Below are 27,821 nucleotides of genomic sequence, written 5' to 3'. Positions count from 1 at the left end.
AAAACTGTGTTCCGAGGAGGGATTTGCAGAAAAGGCTGGAAGGATGACACCTAAGTTTGAGAATTGGTTCTAGCTGTAAAGAAATGTATAGAAGAAAGGGCCAGAGACAGAGACTAAAATCACACATATTTTGCATTACAGAAGACATTTAGTCACAAAAGCTGCTGGTAAGCAGCCAGCTCCAATGGAAGCAGCTTCTAATTTGGCACTCAGCTCTTTTTCTTTTGAAATCTCACTCAGAATATTGAAATAGAAGCCAGAATTGGCATGGGATCATGGAAACAGTATTCCTGACTGTCCAAGGGAAGGCCAAGCTCAAGGCCCTCATAAATAAATACCATAGTTTTCTGGTTAAGCATAACTTAAGGATGTTGTTGATATGTTTTTGCATCAGGAATGGTTTAATTCTGTGTTTTGGTGCTGCTGTTCCTCCTAACAGGCATAGGAACCATATATAAAACATGATTTTTTTGGCCCACAGTATAACAAATGTAAGGATTAACCAAGTTTTGTGTTCCTCACTTTTAGCGTACACTATCTTTGGATCTGTGCTCCACAATTTAATTCTATCTCTTTGCCACTCCTACACATTGTCCCTCTTGGTTTTTTGTGTTGTACCAAGCCAAAGATTACTATCTACCTGCAGAAGGTATACTTAATCATGTTAGCTGACACATAACCACTAAACCAAAGAAACTTTTCAACGTATTAGCATTTTTTTGTAAAGAGAATAGCAAGTTCTTCATTGGTACTCTCCTGGTTTCAGCTGGGATAGAGTTAATTGTCTTCCTAGTAGCTGGTATGGTGCTATGTTTTGAGTTCAGTATGAGAAGAATGTTGATAACACACTGATGTTTTCAGTTGTTGCTAAGTAGTGTTTAGTCTCAAGTCAAGGATTTTTCAGCTTCTCATGCCCAGCCAGCAAGAAGGCTGGAGGGTCACAAGAAGTTGGCACAGGACACAGCCAGGGCACCTGACCCAAAGTGGCCAACCGGGGTATTCCATACCATGGGACGTCACATCCAGTATATAAACTGGAGGGAGTGGGGGCAGGGGGATTGCCGCTTGGGGACTAACTGGGTGTCGATCGGTGGGTGGTGAGCAATTGCACTGTGCATCATTGGTACATTCCAATCCTTTTATTATTACTGTTGTCATTTTATTAGTGTTTTCATTATCATTATTAGTTTCTTCTTTTTATATTCTATTAAACCGTTCTTATCTCAACCCACGAGTTTTACTTCTTTCTCTGATTTTCTTCCCCATCCCATTGGGGGCAGGGGCAGTGAGTGAGCGGCTGCATGGTGCTTCGTTGCTGGCTGGGGTTAAACCACGACAGGTACATATTTGTATAAGACCTTTTTTAGATGTCTTTACATGATGGGCTACTACATTAACATGAGTCAGTCCAGAACTGGAACTCAGACCCAGGTGCTGACCTACCTTTAATCACTTTAATAGTCTTTTGGAAACAAGCTGTTTTGGGAAACCATAGGTGAAATGACAGCAATACAGTGAAAAAGATTGTAAGGCTTAGAGCCAGTTTAGGAGAGAGTAAAGACAGTGCTTGTGTTCTAGGCAGTATTTTTGTACTGAACATTACATCAAGTCCGTAAGTGAAATAGGCCCAGAAGAGCATATATTGGTATAGTCAAAGATTTCCATTTGAAGTTTAGATTGCTTTAAGTAAAAGAAATGATTCATATGTGCCATAGTCTGGACTTGGTTCTCAAATTGGTGGTTTTCTCTGAAAATCTGCAGAAATTGTTTGAGTACTCAGGAAATCGATTTAACCCATTTTGCCAGATGTACTGCACTTGGTAGGAGTCATGAATGGGAACAAATGGGAGGCATTTCTGTTTAGGAGAAATACAGAATTGGAGGCCAGAGTGGAGTACTTGTCGTAAGGGATCTTGAAATGTCTGTGAAGACTTCAAATTTGGAAGGATTAGCTCTTCACAGACTTCCATCAACAGTGGAGATGGTATCATTGACAGCCTCTCAGATGCTTCCTTTGCTGTTTGTCCAAATTATCACTGGTATAACCTCACTCCTTACTACAGCAGGATATTAGTAGTGTTTATGGGGATTCTGGTAGTGTTAGTAACAGTTCTTAGGCAAGGGGCCAACTGAATGTAAGGCTTACAAGAAGTCAGTGTAATAGTCTTTGTTTTTTCTTTGATAAATGGTTAATCATCTGTCAGCAGATTCTTTATCTTAGAACAGAAATAGTCACTGTGTCCTGCCCAGTTTTTTACTGCATGCAGGAGATTCCTGGGCTTTAAGAGAAGCCTAAGAATCTTAATGAAACAGAGAAGAAACTGTAAGTACTAATAAAGAATTTTCTAGCACTATATAATGAATAAAAATATCAATAAATACCTTTACTAGACATGGCTTTCAACATCAAGTAAATAATAATATGCTTCACAAAATTATTTAGATCAGCTCATACTTCTATACAGCTGTCAGTAAAGACTAAAAAGATTTCTTCAAGTGCTTGCTGTGGTTGTTTTGTTATAATACATTTGAGGAGAAAAGTACTTTGAGTTAATGAAATAACCATGATTATTCAAGGTTTAATGCATGAGTATTGACCTACTGTGTTGGAAGCTGAATGATTCAATAATTGTATTAATTAATTCATTGCATATGAGTTTTAAATTACTGGGTAACAGAGCTTGGCTCTTCTCTATGTTGTTGTAACTCATGGCTTACCCAGACTTCTCTTAATGCTCAGAAAGCTATGAGCTTTAGGTTTATGCCTGCAGTGGAGTTTGCAGTGTAACTTTTTTAATAGCAAGCTGGACTTACATCGGCTGTCTAACCCAAGGACCAGAGGGGATGTTGTGAAAGGGAACCCTGTGCAGATTAGTTTACCTTGTTGCTGCAGCTCACCTTTTTCTAGTACCTTGCTTGTCTTGCTTAAAAACAATGGTGCAATTTGCTGCGTAGTTTATGTAGTACACATAAGTGCTTTGCATTAAAAAATCAGTAAGTTTCACTGTCTTTGAGCAGATTCAGACTTGCTTTAGTCTCCAGCTGTCAGAACTACCCTTATAATTTCATTTTACATTAGTTTGTATTTTGGTTTCGTTTTTCTATACATAGGTACATTTTCATATTTTTTATATGCATACATATATATACACATACATCTGTATACATATATATAGCTATAAAGTATATAGCATTTGTTGAGAGAGAGAAAGAGACTGTAAATGTGGTGGTTTTCATGCCCCAAATATGAAAGGTTTTATTAAAACCTGAAGAAATGGTTGTGGTGTTAGTTTTCCAGTGTGAGGGAATGTGCCAGTTGTTTATTATTCAAGTTCACAGCCTTGTGATCTTGAGTCTCTTGCTGCTTTTCTGCAAATACAGATAGTAGTAGGTGTGAATGTTACAGCCCTTTCTTTTTTGTCACTATTTTCAACACTATTTTGATGCTTTTGTCACCTCAAGTTTGGATTCTGCAAAGAGCTACAGCTTGAAGCAAAATCTGGAAACTGCAACTAGAGTAAAGTTTGGCTGCCTTGTGGTTAAGTGGTATTTCCCATAGGCAATGCATATTTTCACTCTATCAGTACATTTCCAGGCAAAATTTAGCTTCTTGTACCTCTGAAGTTGTGAGCCAAACTGCAGGGGTCTGTAGCTCTGCTCTGTGAAAGTCTTACACACCAAATACCACTGGTAAAAATGGAGCCCTGATGAATAATGAATTTGTGGATGTAAAATGTATTAATTTACCCTTTTTTGGACACTAGTCATCTACTCTGAACTTCAAGTCATGGGTTCAGCAGGGCTTTTCACCATTGGCTTGACTTCCCCTTACACTTAAGAGCTGATCCTTTGACTTTTCAGGAGATTAAGGAGAGAAAAAGGGGGAACAATGTAGCACTTTGAAGCCCATTTATGTGCACAGAGTGAGGTCCTGGTTACCTTTGGCAGCTCTGGTGTTTGTCATACCTATTTATGAGACATAGAAGTTGAGTGACAAGCAAGGAGAACAAGTAATCAAACCTAATTTTTCCACAAGCCCACCAGTGTTTTTTACAAATGGTGCAAAATAGTTCTCGAAAATTTGCAGATGGTTCTTACTGAAGTTTTCAACATATTTAGAGATGGTTGGACAATTTTTTTAGCAGATAACTTGGACAGAAGGGCAAATGTTGAGCTTAGGCAAGGGAGTAGCCTTCTAGGGAGGTTTTTTGGATTTCTCTCTTGGAAAAAAAATAATCTGCTGATACTTCTTGCTGCAGGGGTTGAAAATCTACCATGCTGTTAGACTTATTTGAGTAGGGATGTTCTTTGTGCTATGGAGCAAGACTAAAACAGAGCAACGACACTTTAAAAGATTTAAATCCGTTGTAGAGCTTTTCATCATCTGGTTAATACAGAAAAGTGCCTTTCTATTTGTTTAGGAACAGAGAATCTGCAAGCAGGCAGGACATAAGCCCTTCTCATTTTAGATTAGGATATACATAACTTCTTAAAACAAGAGTTTTATTGTTTTTTTCCCCAAGACCTTAATTTTATCGTGGAAAAAATTTATACTAATAGTTACTCACTATTAAAGCTACCTTTTAAACTATTGTTTAACCCTTTAGAGAGGAATTTTGGGTTTAAAAAGGGGTACTGGTTTGACGGCCTTCAAATTCTACTTTTATGCACAGAGTTTCAGCCTAGGGCAGAACCATCTCATCACTGAACTGTTGAGGATAAGGTGAAATATCTACCTTGAGCTATGGGAGAGCATTCGTATCCATTTAGCATTTGTGCCTTCTACAAAGGTTCTTCTATAATTTACATAAATCTTAGTAATGGAAAACTTACAGGTTACAGCATATAGTCAGTCAGATAGGGATGAAATCCCTATATCTTGGGATTATTAAAGAGAATTTCAGCAGAGTTGTTGGGCAAAATATAGTAAGGTTTTTTAAAAAATGGAGATGAATATAAGCAGGATGGTCTCTTTAATTGATATTATTTAGTTAACCTTGCTATTATGTTAGCAGGGGTCATAAATATTTTTGTTTGTGTGTAAAATACTGTTTTTAAGAAAAAGTGTCTGATTTATGGCTTTCACAGGTCACCACACAAACATTGTGCTATTCTGAAATCAGATGCACTGTAACCTGATTCAGGAGTGAATCACATGCTTTAAAATACCACAGCATGGAATTCCACTGATGATAAAGAGCTAAATATTGAAAACAGAAATGTACATTATAATATTATCAAGCCTAGAAGGTAATGATTAGATAGCTAAAGATACTAGAGAAACTTCATCTGGTTTGGGAGGAGACAATGAAGGTCCTCTCACAATTAAAAAAATTCAAGCCCTGGTTCAGCGTCATACAGAAACCACAGACAGTTCTTCACTGAATTTTAAAGTAACATTTTACTTTTAATTAGAGAAGTAGCAGGAATCAGTACGTTGAATATAAAGCAACTCGGAGTGGGAGGAGAAGATGTGGTTAACGAATACCCAAAGGACTCTCCTGACATTCAAAATATGCAGGTCTAATTAGTGCAGCCATCCAGCATGTTATACAGTCTAAGTGCAAACTCTGAAGTAAGAGTTCAGGCACTTGATGTGAAAGACAAAGTCTGCCCTCTCTGCAATACTGAATTGTTTCTTTTAGCTTCATACCACCAGCTTGGTGCTATGCCTTTGTGCCAGTTGAAGCCTTTAACCTCAATACTTCCTCAGTTGTGTGTCCTCGGGGATTCCTACTGAATGCTTCTTCATTTGAAACACTGGGTACTTTTGCTACCATACCGCAGTCCCCTGTAGTAACTGCAGAAGGGATCTGGCCCCTTCTTTATCACCCTTTCTTCTCTACTCATTCCACAGCGAATTTGAAGGTAACAGATGTCTGCTAGCTTTACAAACTTCATGTTACAGACATCAGGTAAAAATAGTTAGGCCTACTGACTTGAACATCAGTGTTACCTAGTTTTAAAAACTACTGAAAAAGGAGCCACACATGAAGTCTTTTACAATCTTTAGCTGCTGCCTCTTTCTTCCCAGTGCTGTGGTCTCTTTTTTTTTTTTTTTCTTAAGGTAAGATGCAAGAGTTCTGGGATGGAATATTAGGAGGCATATGGATAGTAAATGCCATGGGTAGGGGGAAGAGGGAATAATAAAATAAAATTTAAAAACCCTGTATTTATTCTTGAGTTAAGGACTCAGAACTGAAAAATGAGCAATTTTACATTTTTCTGTTCATACTGCAGTTTACAAATGCATTGAAGGCTAAGTTGGGGGTGATCTTTACTTGAAGTAGAAATAAACAAAATTGTGAAAGGGAGTTAACAGAAGAAAAGATACTGATGTATCATAAAACAGATTTTATTGCGGAAGTAGAGAAACTCAGGTTTTAGTGAGTCTCCAAACCAAAGTTACATCTCTCAGAGACCAAGGTTACTTAGATTTAGCCTTGTATTTTCTATATCCAGGTTTTGCAGTGGGTACCTGCAAAACCTCATACCTAAGGCATCTAGCATTCTCATATCTAAGTGCCTCTATAGAATTAATCTCCCTGTTCCCCAGTGAGTTATCTTTTTCTCCTCCCTTCCCTGCCCTGCCCTGCCCCTCCTTTCCCTTCCCTTCCCTCTCCTCCCCTCCCCCCCTCCTGCCCTCCCCCTCCTGCCCTTCCTTCCCCCTTCCTTCCTTCCTCCCTCCCTCCCTCCCTCCCTCCCTCCCTCCCTCCCTCTCCTTTCCCTCTCCTTTCCCTCCTTCTGTCTCTCTGTTCTTTCCTATCTTCCTTCCCCTCCTTTCTTTCTGTCTCTAGTTTCATACTATGTAAAGCTAATTCAAACAAGGAAATTCATTTTGGATAGTGTTTGATAGTGGTTTGTCCTGTCATTTCATGTAATTGGCTGTGAAGCATTTTGCCTGTGTTGCTAAATCCCTTTCCTCTGAAAACAAAAAAACCCAAGCAAACAAAATGTGCTATCACTTTTTTGGCAACGTCTTTAATCTCAAGTTTGGCATATTCTTATTTCCTAATAAATGTATCTATCATGTCAGCTATCATGGAATAAAAGAGAGATTTCTCTAAGGAACACTTTTGCTGCCAAAATAGGACAACATAGAGGAGACTGTTTTGTTTTTGTCTTTTCCTCTGAATACTTTGTTACCACTTATTTAAAACAACACTATTTTAGTAGTAGGTTTCATTTTGAACTCAAACTGTTCAGCAATTTTCAGAGGGAAGAAAGGACAGAAATCCGGCTGACCAGATGGTTATTATCATCAAGACATCTTTCCATTGCAAGACCAGATCAGCTGTGCCTAATTTTTTCTACTGAAGTACTTGTCCAGTCTGTTTTCAATAATTTCTGAAAGGGACATTCCACATCCACCCTGTGTAGCCTCTTCCTTTATTAATAAAATAGTTTCAGGATTATTCTTTGTCCTGAACAAAGCATGGGAGAACTCTGAGACAGAGAATACTGTGTAGCGCCTGGTGGGATATATTCAGGGACAACAGAAAGAGGAGGTGGCATTTAGTCTTGTAACCATAGCATAAGGCAATAACTGAGGTAAATAATGTTTTCTTTTGTCAATTTGGTTACCAAATTCTTCTGCTCTCCTCTGTTCACCAAGAGCAATATGGTCTGATTTTGTATTTAGGCAGTGCCGGCCTTCAGGTGGCTGAGCTGCCTGTTTTAAAGTGAAGTGATTGAAACTGTTTTTAATGAGTCTTAGGGGTGAGGGCAGGGAGGGTGGAAGCTGGTCCCCTGTATTGACTTAATGAGGATTCCAGAATAACTGTGTTTTTCAGACTTGCAAACTGTTCGGAGTCAGGGAACAGCCTGGCGAGGAGATGAACAGTGACTTCTGCTGGTTTTATGTGAGGGGGCTTATGGGAACAGTGCAAGTGTTTCTGCAGTGATTTCTTGAACATATGTGCCGTGCTTCTGATTTAGCATGGTATTACCTTTCCGGGAGCTGTCCTTCCTACCTTTGCACAGAGTTCTTTCACCGTTGCTGTCTCTGACCCCAGTCCTACAAAGGGATGGTCTTTCTTCTCTGCCATTTCCTACCATTTACTCCCCCTTAAGAAGAAAATTAGTATTTTAGTATACCTCAAAAGGCTAAAGCAAGTTTGGATTCACAGGACTTGTATGATATGTCTCCGTCTTCCATTTCAGAATTGGATTGTAATTTCTATAATTCCTTCCTGGCAAGAAGCAGCAGAGAGCTGCATTGTCTCAGAAGCTGTCAGGATTCAGAGTTGTGATTCCAGGAATCAGTCTGTTGTTTCCCTTTCATTCCTAAGCTGACCCTTTTTGCTGGTATAGTTTATTGTCCACTTTGAACTGCCTCTAAAGCATTCAGGAGAAGACTTAAATTCTTGCCAGCCTCTGTTATCTGCATAGGTGAGGGTTTGCATTACATGGCATTTCCATATATTCTAGAGTGAGAAATCAAACAGAGTCTTTCCTCAATGCATGCAGTGCTGGCAGGAAAAGTATTTCATATATTTTCAAGAAGTAGTAAGTACTGCATTGACATCCGACTAAAGATACAGGAAAGGAGAATTAATTTTGGGGAAATTGCTCTGGCATTATCTATTTGCAAACTACCAAATGCACTACTATTCAGGGGACAGAGTAGAAGAAAGGAAGTATCTATTTCATCAATCTTGTGACCTAATAACATTTATTGCAATGCAACACAGAATTGTAGAATAAACTTTGCCAACTAAAATTTATGTCACACACTGACAAAGTAATTATATATGGTGCTTAATGATATTTCAGTAGTTCATCCAGATCTTGGCTTTTCACTCCTAAGAGAAATGAGAACTGTCCAGTAGTAATTATCTATTAAGAGTGTTTATCACTAACATGGCTAATAAAAATCTTGGCAAGAAGAAAGCTGTCATAATAGACCCCACTTCAAGGAAATGAATGGAATTGTGTGCTAATTTTTTTTCTTCTATTCCCCCCCACCCCCACAGAACTTTCCTTTTTGTTAGAGATGGTAACCCAAATAAACGGAATGTGCACAATGAGACATCTATGCACTTGCTGTGTATGGGACCTCAGATCATGATCTCGGAAGGAGCTCTTCATCCTCGCCTGACACGACCCTCAGAAGACGACTGCAGAAGAGCAGATTGTCTGCAAATGATCCTGAAGTGGAAGGGAGCAAAGCTGGATGAAGGACAATATGAACGAGCAGCCATTGATGCTGTTGATAACAAAAAAAATACACCTTTGCACTATGCTGCTGCCTCAGGGATGAAAACCTGTGTCGAGGTAAAAGTTCATATATAATTACAAGTCTGTATACTGCTATTAGTAAATGACATGCACAGTTGTTCACAAAGCTGTTTTGGGGGAAAAAATGTCTGATATATTGAATTAACTTTTTAATTCTATTTTTCATTAATTGGAAAAATTACAAAGATAACCTAAAACGTACACTGTCTGTAGAGAACAATGAAAAAACTGGATTGCGTATACATTAACTTCATGACATAAACTACTCAGCACAAAAAAGACTTGTGTGGGCTTATAAAAATTGGATATAATTAGAAGACCGTAACACTGGAGAAAAAGCTTTAAAGGTAGGCACAGGTATACCTATATGTGTAAAGAGAAGTGAAATAATTGCCTGAGAGAAAATGAGAGCTCTTTTTATTCTGCTCTGTAGCTGAGACTGGGAAATGCTGTCCATGTTTCAAGAACAGGTTTGATGTCTTTAATTTACAGTGCCCAGGTTTTAGAGGATGCCATACATCTGTGCTGACATACTTAAATATAATTACCTTTTTACAGATTAAAAATTACTTTAATGTTTGTGAAAGTAGTGGATAGTAATGAGTAATTGGGAATTATAATGACTATTATAATTGGGAATTATAATGACTCTCCCATCAAATTTATTTTTAAACTATACCAAGTAACGAGGACTATTATTTAATTGTACTGGTAATTTAATTTAAAGAACACAAGAACAAACATCTAACATTTTCAAACACAGTTAACATTTTCATAAGTCTGTCTATTGTAACATCAAGATTTGTGTTTTGAATGGTAACGATTAATTCAGAGTTCAGCATTTATATGTATAGTTTAGGTTATTTTTCTTCTGTGTATAACTTCATGTTTATTCAGACTACACTCATTAACTTAGTATCATCAGCAAAGTTTATCACCTGATTATTCACCTGCTTTTCCAGATAATTTCTGCATAGCTTAAACAGTCAGGTCCCAGCACCTGTGGGACCTCACTGGTGATCTCTCTGCAGCAAAAAATGATGCTCTCCCTGTACTTTCCTGATTTTCTCTGGAGCTATTTTTAGTATTGGTGTTACTTTTACCACCTTCTAATCTTGTGCCATGACAGGTTTAAACAATAAGTTGCATATTGTAATAAATAGTTCAGAAATTTCATATTTGAGTTCCATTAGGACTCGTGAATAAGTACCAATTTAAGTAATTTATATTAGTATTTGGTTTATTGGTAGTTCTAGAACCTCTTGTGCTAAGACTTCAATTTGAAACAGACTTTCTTTTGTGTCCTTCATAAGGCATGTGTGGTACATCCACAGAGAATCTGGACTCCAACAATTCATACCACTTTTCTGCTTTATATTATTTGAGATTGCTTTTGCACTTTGTCCAGCGACCGACTTTACAAACACATTGACAGATTTACTGTGTGGTGTTTTAAAATTACTTATTCCGAGTTGTTAATGCACGTGGCATACTGCTCAAAAAACATTCAGAACCTTCTTTATTGTGATTTTACATTTATCTTTTCCAGACTTTGTTCTTTATGTATTCTTCATCTGGAGACAACTTCAGCTTCTTATTTCCCATACGATTCTGTCCCGTTGTTCTTGCTTCACAAATTCTTCTGATGTTTCTGGAATTTTATTCCATGCTTTTATTTAGTACCACTTTTTGAAAGTAGGCAATGAATTATTTGTCTTTGTTCTTCTTCTGCAAGAATGGGTGTCCTGGTTTCAGCTGGGATAGAGTTAACTGTCTTCCTAGTAGCTGGTACGGTGCTATGTTTTGAGTTCAGTATGCGAAGAATGTTGATAACACTGATGTTTTCAGTTGTTGCTCAGTAGTGTTTAGACTAAAGTCAAGGATTTTTCAGCTTCTCATGCCCAGCCAGCGAGAAAGCTGGAGGGGCACAAGAAGTTGGCACAGGACAGAGCCAGGGCAGCTGACCCAAACTGGCCAATGGGGTATTCCATACCATGTGATGTCATGTCCAGTATAGGAACTGGGAAGTGGGGGCGGGGAATCGCCGCTCAGGGGGGACTGGCTGGGTGTTGGTCGGTGGGTGGTGAGCAATTGCACTGTGCATCATTTGTACATTCCAATCCTTTCATTACTACTGTTGTCATTTTATTAGTGTTATCATTATCATTATTAGTTTCTTCTTTTCTGTTCTATTAAACCGTTCTTGTCTCAACCCACGGGTTTTGCTTCTTTTCCCGATTTTCTCCCCCATCCCACTGGGTGGGGGGCAGTGAGTGAGCGGCTCCGTGGTGTTTAGTTGCTGGCTGGGGTTAAACCACGACAATGGGGAATCCAAGTACATTTTGGGAATTGTTATTGAGTGGTTCGTTGATGGTAACGTTTTGAATTAGGTCTTGTAGACTGCTTTGGACAAAGTCAGGAGTTACTTCTCCTCTCATGCGTTAGCTAACTATTTTGTCTATTATTCAGCCACTTATGTAGTCTGAAATTTTAATTTAAGCATCATGTATTAGCATAGCATTTGCTCAATATGCTTGGGAGAGGGAGTGACTGAAGTTCCCTTTTTTTTTCTGGTTTCTGCCCCTGCAGCATTTCTGTTCCTGGTCAGCATGTCACTTTTATCGTTACAGTTTTGGTCAGTAGTCACCATTCTTTTTTTAAGTCCAGAATTGTATTGCACTGGGATTCTCTGGTATTTGTTGATAGAGTTATTTTATTTATCTGTGAGTTTGGTTTTTTTAAAAAAAGGTAAATACTGCCACCCTTCCAATACTGTGAACTTCTTAGTGATTCTCACATGATATGTTCTGTGGTATTACTTTGTTACACTGATTGTATTCTGTCAAGTTTCCAGATATTGTCTGAAAATTCTCATTTAAAATTTGTCATTTCAATTCCCCAGCCTTAGCTGTGCGCCATCTTGAACTGGATGCTCTTCTTTGTCTTCTGGTTTTTCATTAGTCACCTCTAAAATCTCAGATAGTGTCTTTTTAGTTCCAATAGCCAACACTTCTTTCATTCTGTTAGTATAAAGATCATCCTTCCTAGTTTTCTGAGCTTCTAATGAATGGAAACTCAGCTTCCTTATGCCATTTTCTGTGCTCTAACTTAAGCCTCTGTCTCTCTGGTCCCCTACTCAGTATTGAGAGGAGTTAAGAGTAGATGCTGATATTTAACCTCCAGTATCACAGCCTGAATCTTGCCCCTGTACCTTCTCTCTTCTCTGCCCCATATTGTTACAGCTCCACAAGCTCCATGCTAGCAGTTTGTCTTCAACATGTCCTTAAAAATTATTTACACACTTAACTGATTTTCACCAGGGAGGCAAGTCACTGTGCAGTCTTTGCTAGCTGAATTATACTCAGACCCAGCTAATTATGCACACAGTAACTGAATGACATACAGGTATTGCCTGGCTCTTCCTGTCAACTAGAATTAATCTTTTTTTATTTGTATAGTTATATGATTGATTTAGAGCCTTTGATGTGATTGATTTGTAAACAAATATCAGGCTGTCTCCTAGGTCTATGTTAATACCACTTTTATCTTCATTGTCAACTTTTAGTTCTTTTTAGATTTGATAAGCGAAAATACTAATTGCAAAGGACTGTGTACTTTTCTCTTGTTCTGTTTTTTAGTGCCACTTGTTTGATCCAGCTGCTTGATAAATTCTGGCTACAGGCATTTTCAGTCACAGTTGTTCTATCTAGCCTTCCCCAAGAACACCCATTAGTATCTGAGATATCTTAAGTCCTCCAGTATAGTCTGTAGTCCTTCTAACTCCTTCAACAGGAACAGGATTATGAACAGGAACGCTACATTATGAAAAGCCTGAAACAGAGCTTGGTGAAGGAATTTAACAATGATCTCTTTTTTCCTAGAAGTATTTGAGGATTCACATTCTTAACAAAACAAGAAGAGATAAAAAACTGAATTGCCTAATCCTGAAGTGGTCTTCCCTCTCTCCAGTAAACTGAAGGTTACTCAGAACCCCAGGAGTGCCTTTTGCCCAGTTTTATGATGGTTACTCTCAATTCAGAGCAACATTCCTCTTTGTCTCCTTTTTCCATAACTTTTCATGAAAACCCCGGCCTTGTATCTTCCCCTGTCCTCACCACACCCACATAAGGAAAGGAAAACCAAACATAGTCCTTTGTGCATTAACCACCTACTAGTTGATTTGTTCAGAGTTGATAGTCAAATGTGCAGTCTTGATACTACTCCATTCACATGTGTTAAATTTCTTCTCTGAGCAGAACAGCTGTGTGGAATCCATTGCTAAAGGTAGTTTGGGCAAAGTTAATGTGCTTACCTTAAAATACTGAATAAGAAAAAAGACTTAACTTTCATGCTGAATAGGTTTGATTTTATGCAGATATATTCCACTCTATCGCAGCGTATTTGGCATATTAAATGGCATTTTTGCGATTGTTTAAATTATTAATGTGATTGTTTAAATTATTAATTTCCTTTTAATTACCTAAGAGACACAAGCCTTTTTAACGGTGCTTCCAGAGAAATATGGCTTCATTATTAAAAACTTGTTGATTTGCGTATTCCTCATCTTGCAGATTAGATTTTGAGCTGCATAGGTCTATGGAGTGTTCTTTCAAGTATGTTTATTGTTTTCTTCCTTAGAAGGTGTCTTAGTTGCTTAAATTTCTGTTTAAAATGTACAGACAGAATGTGAAACTCAAGTTAACAAAGTTTTGGCAATGTTAAGAAGTTTAGATGGAACAAGGTAACTGTAGGCTGAGTATCTTGATAATTATCCCAGTATTATCTTCATTTCTGCCTGATGCACTGCTATGAAGATAAAATATGGTGTCATACTTAATCACACTAATTTCTTCTCAACTAAATCTTGTTATTACACTGGTTTGTGGTGTTTTGGGGTTTGCGTTTGTTTTTATTTTAGAGAATGTGCGAAAAGTTTCAAAGAATCTACAAGAATTATTCCAGGTTTGTAAAATACATTCTGTATTTTACAGTGACAGGTGAAGGAGATACAATCTGTTGACGAGAAAAGTAGGAAGTGACTGATCATGATGTAAAAGGTTTATGTGGAGAACAGATCATTTTGGGGAGATTTTATTTTTTTTAGAAGTATAAAAATTAGAAGCTGACTTTTGAAATACTCTGGCTAAAAATACAGGATAGTGTTGTTACAGCCATCATGGTCTGAAGGCAAGATGATGTTTATGGATTTTAGTTTTATTTAGAAATAAGATGAATCATTTTAGTAGTGAATGATTGTCCTGACTTCCTGTCATTAGAAGTTCAGCACATGTTATAAAGATGTCCTAATAAATCAGCAAAATGGTCCACTGTTGGCCTTTAAAATCTGTGGCATTTGTTGTCCTTGCTTATATCAGATCAGTTTATAGTAGGTGGCAAGGTTGGCAAGGTAATGAGAGCAGCACAATTAGTGTTTATTACCTAGAGACTGCATTTCTGGGTGGTTACTGGCAAGAGACAAGGTTGGTGAAATGGCACAGTACTATACCGTATTAGAATTTCTAGAATTAAAATTATTTCATTTCACTTTTCTCATGTCCTCAAAAATAAGGTAGAGCTACCAGCAGTATTACGTGCTACCTGTGAACTGGTTACCCCATCTTCCCTCCTGCCCAAGGAATCTCCCATTTTCTGTCACCAGCAGTGTACCAGTGCTGGGAAGAATGGTGTAGTTACACCCATATATAAAGAATATTTAAAGGTGTTTCTAGCTCCATCTTGCCAGTTGGTTGAGGACCTCAAGCCCCTCATTTTCTATGGAGCACTGACCATATCAGTAGAGGAGAATTTTAGTGTTTAAAACCTAACAGCAACATATTGCACAGCGTTGCCTTGTAACATATTTCTGAGATTTTGTGTTTCCATGGAATTACGGTGGGTATAGGTATAATTATGTCTGAAATCAAGCAGTAATTTATTTAATAGCAATAGAGAATCTTTGTTTCCTGAAGACCATTGCTATTATATTTGTCTCTTCTTTCTGTTTTCCTTGTTCATATTTTTTTTGTTCTCTTCTTAACTAACAGATCTTTTCTTCAGGGTATTATTAGAGTTGGTAATTAGTAACTGTTTGATTTGCCATTTTACTTTTCAGCTTCTAGTAAAACATGGTGGAGATTTGTTTGCAGAAAATGAAAATAAAGATACACCATGTGACTGTGCAGAGAAACAACACCACAAAGAGCTGGCTCTTAACCTGGAATCTCGAATGGTATTTTCACGTGATCCTGAAGCTGAAAGCATTGAAGCTGAATATGCTGCTTTAGACAAAAAAGAGGTCAGAGGATACTTTAAATTTGGGGTATTTTACACATTTATATTTGTAGCTGTTACATTGTGGAAAAATTCTGTGAAGTATTTCTGTAGGTACTATACTTTGTACTGTGTATTTGTAAACCATTTGATTTTAACACAGCGCTTTATAGCTTTCAAGTTAAGCTCGGAGAACGTAACAAACACATTGTCAAAACTAAAGAGAAGTTTTATTCATGTACTTAATTACGTGGACTGTCTTGAAAGTGTTGCAGGCTGTGAGGCTGGAGAGAATACAGTGAGGCCAGTAAGCTGGGAAACAGTTTCTCTAAAACATTTTTTACATATTTTTATTTCTTAAGATGCCTTTCTGTCTGAAAATGAGGGCAGGAGAAATTCTGAAAAGGAGAAAAATCTATGCGATAGAATAGGGAAAATGTTCTGGTGGATCTTCCTAGACTGAGACTGGGTTGAATGTCACCAAAAACCAGCTGAGTAGTGCAGGATTTCAAAACAGTACATTTACTTTCTTGTTTTATAACATGATGCCCTAAGCTACTCCATACCAGAACTTGTTTGAAAACCAGGTAATAACAGGTGGTGTTATTCTGAAGTCAATTTTTGAAATAGAGAGACAATTCACTGACACAAATTTGCTTGAATTCTGGTATGCCTTACAGAAGACTGTGATTTGATAAGGATAATATAACCAAAAAGATTCTGCGCAGAAGTACCCTCCCCCATCCATTATCAGATTTTAATTAACTAAAATTCTAAATAAGAATACATAGATAAATTATATGATTCAGTAAATATTACAAAGTAATTCTGTGTAAATTAAAGGACAATAGATTTCTGTATGGCTACTCCCTTCAAAAGTAGCATGGCCTCACCTTTTACTAGCTTGGCCCACTTATGACCTAATGACACTTAAAAGAAAATTCATTCAGATTTAGACATGAGTAGGCTTAGATCACATCAACTGTTTCCCTGAAAAATGCCATGCATGGTCACCTTTATTTGAATGTAAGAAAGTCTTTGTACTGTTCAATTAATTTTCTAATTTTCTTGAATAAATGCAAATATAAACAAGCTTAATTAGATTGTTTATTCCTAGATGAGAGGTTTTGAGATAAGGTTTAATATACTTGAATTGTACATTGAAATAGCAAATGTAATTAACTCAGTTTCTCTGATTATTCCCATATAGAGACACCCAAATTGTTGTAAGAATGTAGTTTGAAATTACATTTTCTCTGTTGACAAAACCAATAAAAGACTGGTGCAGTTTCCTGCCACAATTGCAGTTTACCACTCCTTTGGTTGTACAGGTAGAACTATTTGGATGGTTATGTTGTGGACTGACTGGATCATAGCAATGATTTGGCTTAAAAGAAGAAAATGTTTTAAAGAGTGGTAATCTGCAATTGTTTTATTTAACCTGAATAATTTTTATCATTGTATTTATACTATGGGTTTGCTGGCATATGCATCAGCAGAGCTAAGAAAATAGTGAACTTACAAATATGGATGGGGCAAATCAAGAACCACCTGAACAGGCTTTTCAGCAAGAGAAAGATAATGTCTCGTGGCTGTTTAAGGTAGAAGCTCAGAGCAAAATCAGCTTAAACACTTGATAGTTACAAGGGTCTCAAGTAAAAGGTAATTATGTTAATTTGGGGTCACTTCACTGAGACTGTTAAAAGATACAGTTCTGTTCCTCATTTGACTTGTTTTTAGCAAAGTTGTTGAGCATGAGAACCAAAATGCAGGCAGGCCTGCAGACCTAGAGCCATCTGACATACCAGGGCAGCTTTCCCACATGTTCTAAAGATTCACAAGCTGAAAAATGTCAGCCTGGTATTTGGTACACCGGTTGGTGGTCTTGGGGCTTCACATAGAGCAATTCTGCCATCATGTGCTCCCTTCATCCCCCCACCCTTTTCTTTGTGACTTTTCAGTGGGTTAAGTTTTCTAACTTCTTGAGTAACTGTAACAGCACAAGTGCTAGCACAAGAGATGCCAAGAGCATGTAGTCAGGGGAAGTTCGTTTTTCAGTCTTAGCCCTCAGAGTGGCCAAAACCAGATGAAAAAAAAAAAGCCTTGGAAAGACTAGCACTGAACTGTAATCCAAATGACCTCATGTCCTCATCCTCCAGGTCTCTGGACAAATGTTTGGGATGGGCAGTGAAAGCTGCACTTACCACTGGCTATGGTGATGCTTCCAGCAGTTATCTTAATGGGGCATGAGAAGTGATCCAAAAGCCTTCCCCGGAACACATATCCTTCACCAAAATTGCCCCTCAGACATGGTCCTCTACTTTTTTTTCTCTCAATTTCATTTTTAAAAAGTATTAAACACTGAGGCAAGCAAGTGCGCAAAATGCTTGTTTAACATGGTATTTAGATTGTAATTGTTCAGTGATGCCTTTTAACATACTTCCAAAACACACAAAAAAATAATTCATGAAGAATTAAAAAACTTTGGAACACCAAGAAATGCATTTTCAAAGTCATTTCATCTCTTGAATGAAGGTTAGAGGAAAAGATAAAACATTTGAAAATGATGAATAGGATTTCTTCCCAGGCAAAACAGCCAAACAGGCTTAACTCCAGTGTTTATGATATGCATAGTAGTTTCTGGAGTCATAGTACCCAATACCTCTCTTTCCAGACCTGCCATGTTCACAGCAGAAAATAATCCTCTTTTTTTATACAGAGCAAAAGATTTTTGTAGTGCTCTGTGCAATGTGATTGAATTAAGTGTATGTATTCAGAGTAATAGCAAAGCTTTTTTTCTGATGTTGAGAACCAGTTTGTGTTGTTCTTCACAGTGAAATATCGCCAGGGAGTTATGTCAGTGCTCATGTTTAGAATTGAAACACTTGTAATAGTGAAAAAAATAACTTGCACATACATACCTTTGATTACAGAAGCTCTCAAGCCGTCAGGAAATACAGATTGCTGAGTAGACCCATATTTCAAGTTTGAGAGCCCAACAGCAAAGAGCTGTCCATTTTCCAGCAGTTCAGTTTACTCCTTCCACAAGGGTTTCTGAATAAAATCCATTTCCGTCATACAGTTAGCCAACCTTTTAAAATCTCATTTTATTACAGTGCTCCCTGAAGCATATTTTTAAAGCAACAGTTCTATTTTACTTTGGTTTTAGTACACTTCAGACATTTTTAGTGATCAAATTAGAGACTGCAGTTAAAGATGGGTAGCAAACAGGCCCTAACAGTTTTGAAACACAAACATAATTGTTAAGTGTGTTTCCACAAAATGCCGTTTGGAAGGAAAACAATGTACCAACACACACATAATCTGTATTTCCTGATATAAAATGGAAATGCTAAATATTTTAAGAATGGAGTATAAAGTCTGACTCTCTTAACACTGTAGGTAGTTGTAGCAAAAGAAGATCCATCTATGATGTGTGGGCGGTGGAAAGTGTATTAGAAAACAAGCCAGGAGAGTATTTTGGATTACGTTCTTTGTCTTGATTCTTTTCTCTTACTTTGTTGATGACCAATCTCCAAAAAAAAAATCTCTGTTATATAAAATCTAAGTTTATATTTATCTTTTATATCTAATTGAAGTTACACTAAATAATGTGACTGTGACTGATTATTTTTTAAACTGCTTTTATAGGTTTTGGTTGTTTTATTTGCAGTCTTTTAATTTGCTGTTTATTTAGCATGGGAGCATATTTGTCTTGGTGATGTATCCCTGGAAGATAACATGCACCTTCTTTTCAATTACATCATGCAATGCTTTAAACTTACATAAGAAACACCTGGGAACAAGCAGTACTTCAGAGCAGATCATCCAGAACAGTTTTGGCTTTCAGTCAGACTCAGTGAAATACATTGTGCAATAGCAAAGTATGTAATTTCTTAGTTAATTTTACATATGTGCTACTGAATACTGTAGAAATACACTGCTAGTGAGTGTATCACAGATTTATTGAGTGTATAGTAATTGCAATGGTTTACTTCAGTTCCAGAATTGATGTCATATATATAATGCACATACCATAAACACAAAGAGTTATCTAAAGTGATTAAAAGGTACTTTATCTCTACAGATAGAGAATGGTTTATAAAGTGAACAGAGAGAAGGGGACTACAAGCAGTTAAGATATATATACATGTATATACATATAGTGCATTTACTTATACTTGAATGAGTTAAATGGAGTATAAATGATTTTTTAAATATATGACTCCATTAACTATAGAACTCCATCCACCCATAAAGGAGGATATTTACATAGAGTATATTTGACACCATTTAATTATATAGTCATCACTGTAGCAAAGAGTTACTTTGCCCTTGTCTTTTTTAATGGTACTTTAAAAGTGAAGAAAATAATAATAGTTTGAAATGAACTATTAAAATAATCAGTTTACATAATAAAAGTACTTTCAGGAGAAAAACAATTCTATAATTTATGATATCTAAATATTACTGATAAAAAATTGAGAAAAAAATGTTAAAAAGAAGGGCTCTTAAGAATACAGAAGTGTTGAAATCTGTAGTGAGAAGCTCACCAGTGCGTTAAAGTAGTAACCCAAATAGTATATTCCAGAATCATTATATAGTTAAGTGATGCTAATACTGAACAATGCCTTTTTCACAGCAAATATCAATAAAGAGCTCCTCCATAAATGAGTATTAAAGGAGGTCTCTGAGCATCATAAGCTGTAATCAAAATCCTTTACAGTGTATGGCAGTGCAGAGATAAGTCATCAATGTTGGAAGTAGTTAAAAACAAACCTCCATGATATTACATAAAGGATATACATCCTTATAACTAAAGACTGTGTCTTCACAGGTCTCTAAAAGACTATGTCTTGTACACATTAACATTTTTAAGGGTTCTCATTGTATAAAGCCTTCATTCTGGAATTTCCAGATTAAGCTACTTAATAGTGCCAGCCTAAAATTTCCTTTCTTTGAGCTTCTTCTGTGGGCTCATATATTATTTTATGAAACAAATGTCTGAAGTTTCAAACACATTCTTAAGAAATACTTCCCTCATTACTTAAAAAGATGAAATTAGGATTCTTAAAAACCGCAGGATCCAAAAATCCCTGCTGGGTTGTATGGAATGCTCCAGCTGAGATAATATAATAGTGTGTTATTTAAGGGAGATACTTGCCAGTGTTTGACCTAGAACCAATCAGTTAAATATAATTTGAGCATATCTGCATTTCAGGATAAAATACTGGGTCCTAAAACATGCATATATGTTGCAGATTTAACAGAAAAGACATTTCTTTTTATAATATATGTGGTCTTCAAGAATTGAGTACTGTTGTGCTGACAAAGCTACTTGTTTTACAATTGCAATTCAAAATGCAGTTCAGATTCAGACGATTTACTCTTTGCTTCCATTTTTTTGCAGTATATTCGTGCAATTATAATCATTCAGGCACCCAGCTGTTTGTATCCCTGTCTCTCTGACATGTTTTTATAAATGATTTCTTTTGTAAGAAATTAAGTAGGTCAGTCAAATTCCAGCATGCTATGAATCAAGTGGCCCAGACTCATTTCAGTGCAAGCCATTAATGCTCAGATTGTCCTTTACCGAGTCCTGCGTGATCAGCATGGAAGGACATACAGAAACTCCCTGAACTTGGGCAATCAAGATAAAGGTCAGGACACTTACAGTCCATTTCTCTTCTGCATTTCTTGCTTTCTCCAAAAGGACAAAGACCCAATGCAGAGCCATGGCACCATTACTCTTGCCAATCACAGAGTTTTTAATATCCAGAAGTTCCTGTTTATTTTACTGACTAGCTAACAGAAGAAGTCCTTGTGGGAGTCAGTTATGGTTTTAGATGCATTTTATAGAGTTTATTATGATACCTAGAATATAGGAAGTATGTTATGTTTAAAAGTAGGTGTCTCAAAAGAACAAAATCGTGTAGCAGCCCAGGGTATCCATTCTCCCATCTCTTCTGCCTTCTGCTTGTTGGAAGGCAAACCCTCAAAGACCCTCAAAGGGTTATGCGCACAGTAGGCTTTCACTTAGATTGTAAACTTCCGAGGACAGAACCAGTCTTTTGCTTTGTGTCTATGTACGTATGCATGCATGTGTGTGCATATTATCTAGCACTGGAGAATCCTGGACTATGCTCTATATATAATCAAAATATAGGTAATAAATAATAATGATACGTGGTCTTAACTGTGGTTATCTGTTATTCCTGCTGCCCTGTGTCCTTTCTTCTCCAAATTGGTGAAGACAATTGCCATTTGGTAGCCAGGTTCCTAACTAGTCCTGACCACATAATAACCAGTTTTGTGTCAAATGCTTTCAACCTTTTGTTAGCTATCCTTTACATAAGTAAAACCAGTGCATCTAAGAAGAATTTTTTTACATGCCCTTTCTGTATCCATTCTCTGTACATATCCTCCCACTTGTTTTTCTCTTTCTACCTTTTGGGCATTTTCCCTGTGCAACACTTAACAAATACCTTATTTGCTGTCATGTTCTTCCTTTCTTAGTTTTAAAAAGGAGTCTGCAAAACATGTGTATGCATCTCTAGTATCTTAGTTGGAGCTAGTTCAGAATCCTAAAATTACTGCCTTCTTGTCTTTCTAATTTGACCTTTTTTTAACGCTATAATAAGGGGATGGAGCTCCAGATGAGGAAGGCAGCTGGATGATCTGCTCTGACTGTGTAGGGCTGTCAGAGTTGGGCATTGTTTCTCAAAGAGTTTTGACATCTTCATGTATAATAAATCCCCAGCCTTGGAGATACTCAAAAGCTGACTGGACATGGTCCTGGGCAGCTGGCTTTAGGTGACCCTGCTTGAGGAGGAAGGTTGGACCAAATGACATCCGCAGGTCCCTTCCAACCTCAACCATTCTGTGTTTCTCTGAACCTCTGACTGCATGTCTCATCTCTCCTATTCATGACTGACTGCTGCGCTTCTGTGAGGGTGGATATTGCCTCAAAAGACTTGTACCTGATTCTGTCCACAGACATATCCCTTCTTGCTATCTAATGTCTCAATGTATCCTCCTCCAGATCAATTCAAAGTTAATGGGTCTCAATTTATGTATAAAGTTAGTGTCAGAGAATCTATATGCAACATATGTGACCCTGTCCTTTCTCTCGCTCCCCTAAAATCCTTAGTTCAAATCTAGTCATGCATTCTCATACCCATGCCACAATATCTGAAGTTTAATCACTTCAAAATTCAGCTGGATTCTGTGAAAATCTAGCTTTCTTTGAGAGAGAGAGAGAGTCAATGTTAGGCTAGTTCATCATTTGAACGTGGCCTCCAACTATAATGGAGAACTCTAGAGATACTGTCTTTTAGATTTTGAAATGTGCAAAGATCATACTGTAAATATTGCAGAATGACAGCGTTTCCATAAAGCTTTGCATGGTCATTGGTCTGCACAATGACTAAATTTTGTCACATATTACCTCATAGTTGAGATGATGATCAGTAACAGTGCTTTGAATGTTTTAATTTTAATATGGCATTAGAGACTAATGGAAAATACTGCTAGACATAAATTGTCTTTCTTCTTCTCAAAGCCATATGAGGGGCTAAGACTTCAGGACCTGCGAAGGCTTAAGGATATGCTGATCGTGGAATCTGCTGACATGCTCCAAGCCCCGCTCTTTACTGCAGAAGCTCTACTTCGGGCACATGGTAATCCAAACCCTTAAAGACTAAAGAAACTGTTTTCAGCAAAATCAAAATTGCAGTTGTATGTTTACTTTTTATTTCCAAGTAAAAGAGAAGTAACAGTTAATCAAAGACCAGGAAACCGTTCACACAATACTTCAGAGAGAAGTACAGCTGCAGTATGTCAAAAAGCATTGAGGCAGACAGGGAGACTGATAGGAAAGTGATTCAAACTAGGAATTGCAATGGAAGACATTTTAACTTAAGCAGTGTGGAGAAACAGAGCTTTCCTATTTTAGTGAGAGACACAGAAGTAGAACTTCCATGGTTTTATATGTCAAAAAAGTCAAATTGATTGTACCTATTTTTGTCAGACTGTTGGTTTTCTGCCACTCTATATTTGTATATAAAACTGGATCATATTTTATTTATTTATTTATTGTTGCAATAAAAGCAGTCTGACCATTGTAATAAATGGCTGGAAATTGCCTTGGGGTTTAAAGCATATCAGTGTGTGTCCTTTGAAGGATTTTTATAGTTACTCTTTTAATACAGGGTATACTTTTCCATGTGTATATCTGTAACTAGTTTAATTTCACTGAAATCAGTCTGTGCTCTTCTCATGTAATTTAAACTGGGCTTGTCAGAATGGGGATATACTGAATTCGGTGTGTTTGCTCCAAACAAAAGTATCTCTGAAACTCAGTGGAAGCTTTAGGCTTTAATTCAGTGATTCAAAACTTATGCTTACTGAAGCATCTGCATTGTTACTGTATGCCAAAGGAACTACTCAGGCAGTTAATGGTTTGCATGCTCATCAACGTATTGCTGGATTAAGCTTTCATACCCTATTATTTTTGTGGACTCCTTGCGAAAATAAAAGGGAGAGGGAAAAGTGAAATAGGAGAACGTTATTTTAAACCCACAACATTTGGCAGACTTTCATGAGGGGGTATGGTACCTGAAACTCATCTCTTTTACATTATTTTCAGTAGTTGGTATTTGTGTTCCTTTTAACATTGAATTAAGTCAACATGACCTTGTGCCAGTCTGATGATATTTAAAGCACAGTCTTTGCGTATATGTTTTTTAACGTTGATTATTTGTTTAATTCTTATGATGTATTTATAATTTGTGCACTATTTGAATGCTGTTTTGGATTCTCAGAATGCTCTCATTAAGGCTAAGTATTACTAATATTTGACTAAGTGGGTAGGCAGATTGTGTAACCTGCGCATATATTTTGAAGAAAATGATGGCAATACTGTCGCAGTACAGTCCGTAATAAGTCCAAAAGCAGTGAGGTTGATGTAAACTGTGGAGAAATGTCTGCCAGCATCTAGCAAGCAGGAACTGAAAGTTGTGAAGAAATCAGTCTGTGTTGGAAAGGTCGTTCTACCGATGTTGCCTTAGTGATGTAGTGATAACTTAACGCAATTGGCCAGTGCACAGAAAGAAGCACAGACAATTTGCAAATCATGAGAAAGTCAACTATTTTGCCTGTAGTTGTACTCATACACTGGAAATTATTCAAACAATTTATTTTATTTGAAATGAAGACATAGAATTGGTTCAACCTAGTAAAGGGAATAACTGAGCTATTTACAAAGGCTTAGACAATTAGGAAGCATCAAATGCCAAATTATAATGGTTTTGCATTTAATCTTGAAATTCATAAAAGAATAATGTGAAGTCTTAACTTAATTCACACTTAATGTATGAAAAGCATGTTTTAAATTCTTGGAAAGATCATTCTTATGTACTACTTTTAATAGTTTACAGACAGGTAATACTTAATCCAACAAACTTTGCTTTCTTTTATCATACAACTATACCAATTTACTAACACAGGCTGTAAGAGTTAAGAGTGTATTTTTTTTTTCAATCAAGAGACAGAAGTATGTAGAGTTACAGCCAAGATAAAAACTGTTATTATGGCGGTCAAGAAAATAAATAACTTTACAGTTTTTCTACAAGTGTTTTTTCAACATTGTTCCTGTTTCTCTTCTAGTTCGTTATACAGCATATGATTTCAGGATAGAAGAGAGTCAATTTAGCAAATGTAACTACCTCATATTTTACTAAAACTCATAACTTAGTAAAGAAAACACAGTGGAATCCATTTAGTAGCATGTCTTAACCCTGGGTAATTTTAAAGATACAGTACAAACAAAGGAGCTCAAGAAAACTTTTAGCAAATTTTATCTGTATCTTATCATCAGTCAGTTCCCCTCTGAAAGATTATAAACTCAGAGTAATTTGAAAAATGCTAATAAAGTTCATAATTTTTGAAGTGTAAATATGTTCAGAGTCCATGTCTTTAAACAAATGAAATTAAACTAGCCTATGATATGGTTTTAGATTCAAATCCATATAGGAATTTGGTAGTTTTATATTTAAATGAGAACTTTTAAGTATTTTTAATAGAAAAAATCACTATTCTTAAGATATCTTTAGTATTACTCTTAGGAATCAGAAACAGAAGACATTTCAAACAATGATTAAAAAAAATTTGATTTAGGTTTAAGTTCTTCATACATAATAAAATTTGTTTCACTAGTTCTTTTTTGTATATAAATGGGCACTGTTAATTATGAATGAAAGTAAAGCATTCAGTAACAATTATAGAATAAACACGTGGTAAGAATATATGAAATTTTTTTGCAGTCAGGTGGCGGGGGGGTCTTTTTTTTTTCCCCAGAAATACATCACTCTTATATGCATATATAAAGACTGGTAACTCATTAGGTCACAAATCTTTTTGTAATCTAGTTGTATCTTAGTCTTCTTCCTTCATTTGTAGCACTTGGCTTCAACTTCTTAAAAAATCACAATAGATAAAAGTGAATGCATATTGAACAATTACTTTTTTTATAGAAAGGGAAAATATTGAAAATTCTCTGGTGAAAGGGCTGTTATATTTTGATCTGTCTTTGCAAGTCACTGCAGTTCTGGTTTCTGATTGAGTCTCCTGGCTACTACAACTGCTGTAAATAAATAATAAAAATAATTTTATTTAAGACTGATATTACAGGGAAAGGAGATGCTTGCGATGCAATTATTTACTTAAATACATTGCATTATGTATTATCTTGGAATGTGTTCTGTAAAATTTAATGTCTAAAGTTCCATTCATACTTTATCATTTTTATTTATTTCTAAATGTTTTAGCTTAGTGTTTATATACTCTTTTGAGGGTGCAGTTACAAAACATATTTTAAACATTGTCAGCTGCAAAATTTCCTGTATCTGTATATTTATTGAAGACTGGGACAGGGAGAAGTTACTTGAAGCATGGATGTCTAATCCGGAGAACTGCTGCCAGCGTTCAGGGGTTCAGATGCCAACTCCCCCTCCAAGTGGATACAACGCATGGGATACTCTCCCTTCTCCGCGAACTCCACGCACTACTCGCTCTTCTGTAACTTCCCCTGATGAAATCAGCCCCTCACCAGGAGATATTGAGACAGCTGTGGTAAGTTTATAAATAGATCTGAAACTAGCACGGCAAAAGAGCTTATTTCTAAACATAGCACACCTATGTGGATAGGAGAGCTGCATTGTCATCTCATTCTGAAAATACATTTGTAAAGGTGTAAAGTGTTTTCTTTTTCCAAAAGTGGTGAACCGAGAAGTTGACACCTTACATATTCTATACAATAACACAATCGAGCATCTGGCTAATATAAAGCACTCTGTTTTAACCTTGGCTGTCACTCACAAAGTAGCATTTTAGCCAGCTCCAGTCACATCAGTGCATTTGGCTCTTTTGAGCTTCTCCTCATCTAATACTTACCAAGATGTTCACTTTCATTGTATCCATTTCCTTGAATGTACCCAATGCTGTGAACCTTGCCTTTTGAAAATTTTTTCTTTAGAAAACAAAATTCTCTTTGTCTGCATTTTGAAATGTCAGCCCACTAGTGTACTGTAAGCTTATAATTACTTTTAGTATGTGTGGGCTGCTTCAAGCGGTTTACAAGGCTATTGCAAATCTGAAATATGAAAGCGCCTTTCATTAAAATCAGTGTGGTTCTTTTGGAAGACAGAGTTCTCTTTTTAATAATCCGCAGCTGCAGCATTATAAAACTTTTGCTCCATGACCTAAGCATTTTTCTGGAATATTACATGCAGTCTTGCAAATGCATCGTCCCTAGATCTCATATTAAAATTAAGATTTTGCATTCCTGCATAGAAATCTTTTATTTCTCTAATTGTAAAATGCTGAAAAAGATGCTATATAGAAGGAATAATGTTATCATACATTTATTTACATTAGCAGTTAAATATTGTCTGGGAATATTTCCCAATTAAAATGTGTAATGAAAGATTACACGTCTTCAGTTTTACATTGTATGTTTTGTTTTTCATTGATGGTCCATAAGCCAGGAATGCAGGTTTGGATAATGATTGCCATTCTAGATCTAGTGTGTCTAAATCCAAATCCAGAGTTACACATTTAGTATTCCCATTTGTTTAAAAATCTTATAAAGAGCTATCAAAATAATATTTTCAAAATGTTGTTTATGAAATAATACATATTTTCTGAAGTCTCTCATTGTGGCAGGAAAATGAAAACTAAAAGGTATAGATAAAATAAACCCACAAGCTATAAAGCTTCTTTTCAGATTTTGCATTTACATCCTATCTTATAAT

At 36.5% G+C, this 27,821-nt stretch overlaps 1 protein-coding gene across 3 annotated transcripts in view; it reads left to right on the top strand.

The window, feature by feature from the left end:
* ANKIB1 (ankyrin repeat and IBR domain containing 1) overlaps positions 1-27,821 on the top strand; it is a 99,757-nt gene that overhangs the window by 47,550 nt on the left and 24,386 nt on the right. For all 3 annotated transcript variants that reach the window (XM_052802376.1, XM_052802386.1, XM_052802367.1), the window contains exons 3-6: positions 8,976-9,276; positions 15,353-15,535; positions 23,072-23,189; positions 26,432-26,640. In XM_052802376.1, the coding sequence (XP_052658336.1) occupies positions 8,976-9,276; positions 15,353-15,535; positions 23,072-23,189; positions 26,432-26,640 (811 nt within the window). The remainder of the gene's footprint in view (positions 1-8,975; positions 9,277-15,352; positions 15,536-23,071; positions 23,190-26,431; positions 26,641-27,821) is intronic.

This window comes from Harpia harpyja, chromosome 1 (assembly GCF_026419915.1).
Source record: "Harpia harpyja isolate bHarHar1 chromosome 1, bHarHar1 primary haplotype, whole genome shotgun sequence".
Lineage (NCBI taxonomy): Eukaryota > Metazoa > Chordata > Aves > Accipitriformes > Accipitridae > Harpia > Harpia harpyja.
Note: the sequence above shows the minus strand (reverse complement) of the source record. Positions and strands in the feature narration are given on the sequence as shown.